The sequence below is a fragment of the Eurosta solidaginis genome, chromosome 4 (genome assembly GCF_040869045.1).
Source record: "Eurosta solidaginis isolate ZX-2024a chromosome 4, ASM4086904v1, whole genome shotgun sequence".
Classification (NCBI taxonomy): Eukaryota; Metazoa; Arthropoda; class Insecta; order Diptera; family Tephritidae; genus Eurosta; species Eurosta solidaginis.
The window spans coordinates 24,360,259-24,368,978 of NC_090322.1; the positions used below are offsets into that span (position 1 = coordinate 24,360,259).

The window sequence follows — 8,720 nt, forward strand, 5'->3', positions numbered from 1 at the left end:
TTGATAAGGATTGACGACATTTGTTTGTCGATGTCAAACAAATCGTTAGTACAATTGGGCATACCAGCAGCAAATCGTCCAATGCATGATATGTTTAATCGAGAACTGGAGCGTGAATACCATTACGATTGTAATGAACTAAACACATTTGTAAAATCAAATTTAACGAAATTGAATGATCAACAGCAAAATGCTTATGATACAATCATGAATAATGTTAGCCATGGAACTGGTGGATTGTTTTTCTTGGATGCTCCGGGGGAACAGGGAAGACCTTTTTGATTTCATTGATATTAGCAACAATTCGATCAGATAATAATGTTGCAATGGCACTCGCTTCTTCCGGAATTGCACATTACTGGAAGGCGGTCGCACAGCACATTCTGCATTAAAGTTGCCTTCGAATATGCAGGTAAATGAAACACCATATATTTCGAAAACATCTGGAATGGAAAAAGTTCTTAAAGTATGTAAGCTCATCGTATGGGACGAGTGTACTATGGCACACAAGAAATCATTGGTATCACTTGATAGAACTTTGAAAGATCTACGAGGAAGCCAAACAGCCTTTGGAGGTGCCATGATTTTATTGGCTGGAGATTTCAGGCAAACATTACCTGTGATCCCAAAATCCACGGCTGCAGCTGCATGTTTAAAATCATTGTATTTATGGAGACATGTAAACATGCTTACACTTACTACAAACGTACGTGTTCAACTACAAAACGATCCGTCAGCAGCTGAATTTTCACAGCAATTACTGAAAATCGGAAATGGCCAAATGTCCGTCGATCCAACAATTTCTGCACTTTTGCACAGTCTAAAGAGGCATTGATACAGATTTCCAAACATAGTTCAACATTACAAAAACTATGATTGGCTCAGCGAAAGAGCAATTTTAGCTGGGAAAAATAAGGACGTCAATGATATAAATGCAGCTATTCTGGATCAAATACCTGGTGGCATAGTTGCATATAAGTCAATGGACACTATTACTGATCAAGATGCTGTCGTAAATTATCAAACTGAATTCTAAAACTCAGTCGATTTGCCAGGCCTACCACCTCATAATTTACGATTAAAAATTGGACTTCTTCGGGGTCATTTTGGGTCCCTTCCGGCATCATTTCTGGATGGTTTTCGGTATCCGTCCGGCATCCCGTCGGGGCCATTTCGGAGCTATTTTGGGATCATTTGGGGTATCTTCCGGCATCATTTCTGGATGGTTTTCGAGATCAGTCCGGGATCCCGTCGGGGTTATTTCGGCACTTCTTCAGTTGGATCTGAACAGCCTAGTTGTATGGTGTAATGCTAACCTCATGTCACTAAACCTTTCGAAGTGTAAGTTCATGTGTTTTACACGAAAACCCTTTAATTCCCATGAGTATGTGATTGGAGATTATGTTATTAAGCAAGTTACCAACTTCACTGACCTAGGTGTTACAATGAACCCCAAGCTTGACTTTAGGTTACATATAGAAACTTGCGTTAATAGGGCTAAAGGTACTTTGGCGTTCGTGAAAAGGTGGTCTAAGGAATTTAATGATCCGTACGTTACCAAAACTCTTTTTACATCATTGGTGAGGCCAATATTAGAATATGCTTCGATAATCTGGAGCCCACGTTATCAAATTCACTGCGATAAACTGGAATCGGTCCAAAAACAGTTTTTGCTTTTTGCTTTGAAACAATTGCCTTGGGACACGTCAAGGAATCTTCCACCGTACTGCAGCCGGTTAAAACTATTACAGTTGCCTACATTACAGAGCCGTAGAGAGATGCTTAATGTCTTATTTATAGTAAAACTCTTAAGAGGGATGATAGCTAGCCCATTTCTGCTTAACGAAATTAAGTTCAACGTGCCAGTCAGACCGTCTAAATATTTTCAACAACTGCATATAAGTACATGCAGAACGAACTTTGAAATGCATGACCCACTTCGTGGTATTTGTCGTGATTTCAATAATCACTGCAAAAAATTTAGATACATGCGATCCGATTTTCAGGATTAAAAAGTACCTACTTACTATATTAAATATGTAAGGTGTAACCCCCTATACCTCTGTGTCTTTGCATTTGAATGATTTAATACATAAGTATACAGTATATTTTTGTAATTATCATATATTTAAGTTGCCAAGCCTTTTGTTTGTTTTTTATACTATACTTTCTTTAGTCTGATTAATTGTTAAATTTGTAGACTAATAAATAAATAAATAAATAAATACGGGATCATTTGAAGACCCTTTCGGCATCATTTCTGGATGGTTTTCGGGATCCGTCCGGGATCCCGTCAGGGTCATTTCGGGACTATTAGGGGATCATTTGAGGACCTTTCCGGCATCATTTCTGGATAGTTTTCGGGATCTCGACGTGGTAATTTCGGGACTATTTCGGGATCATCTGGGGTACCTACTGGCATCATTTCTGGATGGTTTTCGGGATCCGTCCGGCATCCCGTCGGGGCCATTTCGGGATCATTTGGGGTATCTTTCGGCATCATTTCTGGATGGTTTTCTGAATCCGTCTGGGATCCCGTCAGGGTAATTTCGGGACTATTAGGGGATCATTTGGGGACCTTTCCGGCATCATTTCTGGATGGGTTTCAGGGTCCGTCCGGGATCCCGACGGCGTTATTTCGGGCTATTTCGGGATCATTTGGGATATTTTCCGGCATCATTTCTAGATGGTTTTCGGGATCCCGTCGGAGTCATTTCAGGACTTTTTCTCGACTAATACGGGATCATTTGGGGACCCCCTTCGGCATCATTTCTGGATGGTTTTCGGGATCCGTCCGGGATCCCATCAAGGTCATTTCGGGACTATTAGGGGACCTTTCCGGTATCCTTTCTGGATAGTTTTCGGGATCCGTCCGGGATCCCATCGGGGTCATTTCGGGACTATTTCTGGATCATTTGGGGTACCTTCCGGCATCATTTCTAGATGGTTTTCGCGATCCGTCCGGGATCCCATCGGGATCATTTCGGGACTTCTTCTCGACTGATACGGGATCATTTTGGGACCCTTTCTGCATCATTTCTAGATAATTTTCGGGATCCGTCCGGGTTCCCGTCAGGGTTATTTCGGGATTATTAGGGGGATAATTTGAGGACCTTTCCGGCAGTATATAGGCTAGTATATTATAAAAGGGAAAGTTTGGATGTTAGGATGTTTGTCCAGACGTTTGTCTTTGTGACTCAATCACGCAAGAACGGCTGGACGGATTTGGATGAAATTTGGCATACATATATCCAATAGTCTAGAAGGATCTAATAGCTATATATTTTTCCAAAGGGGGGAGGTCCCCGCCCCATAGGAACAGTTATAATTTAATTATTATATTTTTTCGTCTTTGTGGCTGAATCACGCCAGAACGGCTACACGGATTTTGATGAAATTTGGGACACAGACAATAGTCTACTAGCGAAATTTTTTTCGAACATGGAAAGGGGGGTGGGGATCCCACGACCCCTTCGAACAATTACTTTTTAATAATTTTTACACATTATAACTTTACGTATACTGACCTTCACCAATATTACAGACTCAATGGGTCAAATAAGTCGAGGGCTTACAAAGTGAGCAGTGACACCCTCCGTCCCCCCTCCCCCTTCTCCCACCATCTGGTGTAAAATCTATAAATTGTTATAACTCAATATACATTTTCTCCTTTAGTATCTGGCACATACGGATCGAGATCTAAGCAATTTTGGAAAAACGATCAGTGGTCCTCTCCTTCTCCTCCCCCCATCCGCCCTCCTTCAATTGTTTTTATTAGCACCCTTTTATTGGCTTTACCTGTATGTTTCTTTGTAACTCTTCATTCGCTCCAACGCGCCTGCTGCCTTATTAACATGGTTTTTTATAATTAGCTTCACCTTATTTGTAATCCCGTTAGGGTCATATCGAGACTCTTCCGGGATCATTTGTGGATGGTTTTCGGGATCCGTCCGGGATCCCGCTGGGGTAATTTCGTAACTTTTTCGGGATCATTTTGGGACCCTTCCGGGATCATTTCTGTATAGTTTTCAGGATCCGTCCGGGATCCCGTCGGGGTTATTTTGGGACATTTTCGGGACTATTCCGGCTCGGGAATATTCCGGGATCATTTTGGGACTATTTCGCAATCATTTTGGGACCCTTCCGGCATCATTTCTGGATGGGTTTCGGGATCCGTCCGGCATCCCGTCGGGTATTTTCGGGATCATTTGCGTACCTTTGAGAGATAAATTCTTGATGGTTTCCGGGATCATTACGGGACTTTTTCGGAGTCATTTTGGGTCCCTTCCGGCATCATTCCTGAATGGTTTTCGGTATCTGTTCGAGATCCCGTCGAGGCCATTTCGGGATCGTTTGGGGTTCCTTCCGGCATCATTTCTGGATGGCTTTCAGGATCCCGTCGGGGTCGTTTCAGGACTTTTTCGGGATCATTTGGGGTCCCTTCCGGCATCATTTCTGGATGGCTTTCGGGATCCGTCCGGGATCCCGTCGGGGTAATTTCGGGACTATTTCGGGATCATTTGGTTTGCCTTCCGGCATCCTTTCTAGATGGTTTTCGGGATCCGTCCTGGATCCCGTAGGGGTCATTTCGGCATCATTTAAGGATGGTTTTCAGGATTCGTCCGGGATCCCGTCAGGGTAACTTCTGGACTTTTCCGACACTATTTCGAGATCATTTGGGGACCCTTCCGGAATCATTTCTGGATGGATTTCGGGATCTGTACGGGAACCCATCAGGGCAATTTCGGGATTTTTTCTGTATTATTTCGGGATCATTTGGGGCCCTTCCGAGATCATTTCGGGATGCCGTAGGAGTCATTTCGGGATTTTTTTGTTACTTTTTGGGATAGTTTTGGGACCCTTCCGGGATCATTTCTGGATTAGTGCGGGATTCCATCGGGGTCATTTCCGGACTATCTCGGGATCATTTTGGAACCCTTCCCGAATCATTTCTGTATGGTTTTTGCGATCCGTCGTGGATCCTTTCGGGGTCATTTCGGAACTTTTTCTGGACTATGTCGGGATAATTTAGGGACCCTTCCTGGATATTTTCTGGATGGTTTTTGAGGTCCGCCCGGGAGCCCGTGAGGGTCATTTCGGAACTTTTTCGGGATCATTTTGGTACCCTTCAGGGATCATTTCTGTGTGGTTCTCTGGATAAGTCTAGAATTGTGTCGTTGTCATTTCGGTTTTTTGGGACTATTCCGGGAACTTTTGGAGACCCTTCCGGGGCATTTCTGGATGGTTTTCGGTCTCCGTCCGTGATAGCGTCGGGGTCATTTCGTGCCTTTTTCTGCATAATTTCGGGATCCTTTCAGGATCCTATCAGGTTATCAGCCCATTTAGTTCTTTTTTTTTACTCAATTACAAAATTAAAATGCATTAGACAGAAAACAAATTTTAAAAAGATAACTTTATAAGCAGGCTAACGCGAATAGCCCATATATTTAATTTTCTCCTTGCTAGTGTATTAAAAAACGACCTTAGTCAGAATTTCATTCGCCTTAATTCAAATAATACATTTTAACGTGAGAGAGTGTATTTATGAAACAAAATTTTAAGATAAGGCGGTCGTCGGCCAAATTCTGAGAAATGACGCTTTTGAAATAAATAATGATAATGTCAAAATATGAATACAAATAGCCGTCAAAATATGATAAGTTTGAAAAACCTACCCATTTTCCTTTTTTCTTAAGGATGGCTAATTACTTCTCGTGTTGTCCGTTATGTCTCTGCAATCACTGTATCCTCAGCAACTTGAGTATTCTTTATTGAAGACGCTTGCAAATGTAATTTAGCTTCCTCTTCTTTTAATGCCTTCTTATTTCGTTCCCGCGTTTCCTCATCATCGTTCTTATGCGTTGCAAAATGTGAGCGTTTCTCTGATAACAAACGAAAAGCCGACGGACAAAGTTCACACCTATAGACATTTTCACCAATGTGAACACGTAAATGCTTGATATGATCACCACTTTGGGTAAAGGCGCGTTCGCAATATTTGCATTTGTATGGTTTTTCGCCAGTATGGGTGAGCATATGACGACGGCACGCACCGCCCTCCACGAAGCTATATTATTTTAATTATTTGAGTTAGAAATAAAAGAAAATGTCATGATTTGTGTGTACATTATTCAGATTTGTAGGCAAGATATACCGCTTATCACAATAATCGCATTTGAATGGTCTTTCGCCGGTATGATACCTATTATGCTTTTTTAACTCATATAATGTAGGAAAACGAGCAGCACATATATCGCAAACATGTCGTTTGATTTCACCATGTTTAATAACTTTGTGATGGGACAAATCGCTGCTACATCTGAATTTCATTGGGCAATGAGGACACTCGTACCGCTTGACACCTTCGTGACGAAAACTATGCTGCTTCAGCTGACTACAGTTAAAATTTAGACAATGAAAAAATAGTAGTTCTTATATAAATGCTGCGTTGTAAATAAAATGTATATGTATATCTAATTGAGTACCCTGGCATACGAAATGACTTGCCACACACGGGGCACAAGTATGGTCGCTCCCCGGTATGTATACGTTCGTGATCTTTTAACACTGTATATAGTGTAAACGCTGCAAGATATTTCTTATTAAATTAAATCAATTAATTTTATAGAATATATAAGGTCGTGTATACCCTTATCGCACCATTCGCATGCGTATTTTTTTTCAATTTCGTTTTTATCTGAATGTTGAGTCTTTTTATGCCTCCATAATGCAGTGTTGTTTTTGTGCGACTTATTGCATAAATCACAAGTATAGGTACGGGTAGGTACACCTGCTTTGCTGTCATGTTCTATACGATGCTTTTGTAGCGTTTCCGGCTTGTAGAAAAATCGGTTACATAAGTTACATTCATACCGACTATATTCATATACATCCTTTTGATGAATCTTCAAGTGATTTTGTAAAAGACCGGGATATTTAAAAGATTTATTACATACAGCACAAGTATTTTCGGACGAGCTATAAAGTAATATGTTTATGTAAGTGCTTATATAAAGGGTATAATGATTTTAAAGCAAGTCTTCAAATATTCGTACTTACGGCAAACGTTGTTGTTGTTGTTGTAGCAGTGGCAAACGTTCTTGTTTATCTATATCCATAAATTCGTTTTTAATAGCAACCATTGAAAGCAGTGTTCCGCCGCAGCTATATTCTTCATTTTGCTTGCCGGCACCACATAGCTCATTTCTTAGATATACGCTATCAGTTTCTAAACCATTACAGTTTTCCAATTTTACCTCGTTTTTACTTTGAAGAGGATCAACCAAATCACTTGATTGCATTGCTACCGGCAAAGTATCCATATAGTTAAATTCAATGCTCTGCTCCGCTAAATCTTTTGCGGTCATTACATGCTCTATCGCTGCCTCCGTTACTATTTCCAAATTAGCATTAGCTTTGCCAACAACAAATTGTTGTAGGTGCTGTTGGGTTTGTAAGCACATCTCTTGAAACCGATAAATACATTGCAACTGTTTCAAACATTTATGACATATCTTCTGCGGCAGTTCATCATTTATTTTCACTTCGATATTCGGCACTGAGCTGGACAATAGTTCGGTAATATGTAAAGATCCACATTCCTCAATGGTGTCAAAGATGGATTGCCAAAGTTGCTCTGGTTTTGTGTTGACAGCATCCGAAGACGTCTCAATTAGTTCTTGCATACAAGTCCGACACAGAAAGTCGAGTGTTTGGTCAGTTTTTGTGTTCATATTTCCCTGCTAGTTAAGCACCAAACTGTCTTCTAACATAAAAACCGCATGTGCTTTCATAAATAGCTTGATTTTTTTGCACAGAAATCTTTGAATTTGTAAACATGTAAAACGCTGCTAGAGGTGCGAGGCTCTCGATAGTGAATGTTGTGATTTATGTACTATTGATGCAGTCCACAAATCACCTACCCTATTGTGATTTGTGGATGCCAGCAAGCAAAACCTAAGTTCCAATGAACACTGATCCAGTGTGAGACATATGCGGCAGTTACCCACGAACGTACGTAGAAAAAACGTGTCAGCTGACACGACCTATCTTATGAGTGTGCAATGTAAACGAAAACTCACCGACGTGCAACGCCCGTACGTACGTAGCCCGGAACGTAGAAATCAAAACAATTTTGATTTTTTCCGTATGAACGTGTCAGCTGATCGCTCTCTCACTAGACAGAGTTGCCTAGTAAACTTTTGTGCGCTAATTTTTGACCGTTTGCAATTTTATGCAAAAACGCCTAATTAAGGTTTGAAAAATTGTGGAAATAATTCGAAATAATTATGTAAAAGTGCTGATTATAAATATTTAATCTATTTATACTTATTTAATATATATTTCGGCCTTTTACAATATCAAAAATTAAATTGGAAAAAGTTGATGTTTCCATAAACATGCATGCAAAATGGTAAATTGCAACAGTGCTTATCTGTAAACAATACACACACAAATATGTTATGTACATGTACACAGACGCACACAATGATTCCTACGGGCTTGAGAGTTCGGTCAAACGTGCTTCGTACGACAAACGGCCGTACGTACGGCACACGTCGGTGGGTAATTGCCGCAATAGTGTACCTATACCAAGTGTGTCAACTAAGCGATAAACGTCAAAACTACAAACAGCCTCGGTCACCTGATGCAAATCTCAGGTCTAGAGTTGCATTTTTGGTACGTAAGAGTACTTCAAGCTGAGTTGCATTTAATAGTTA

General features: G+C 40.7%; 1 protein-coding gene across 1 annotated transcript; it reads right to left on the minus strand.

The window, feature by feature from the left end:
- Positions 1-5,678: 5,678 nt before the first annotated feature.
- LOC137247725 (zinc finger protein 723-like) lies at positions 5,679-8,019 on the minus strand. Its single transcript, XM_067778684.1, has 5 exons — positions 7,060-8,019; positions 6,650-6,978; positions 6,486-6,585; positions 6,155-6,394; positions 5,679-6,067 (listed from the first exon to the last, which is right to left on the minus strand). The coding sequence occupies exons 1-5, from the start codon at positions 7,731-7,733 to the stop codon at positions 5,725-5,727; spliced, it is 1,686 nt and encodes a 561-aa protein (XP_067634785.1). The 5' UTR covers positions 7,734-8,019; the 3' UTR covers positions 5,679-5,724.
- Positions 8,020-8,720: the final 701 nt, after the last annotated feature.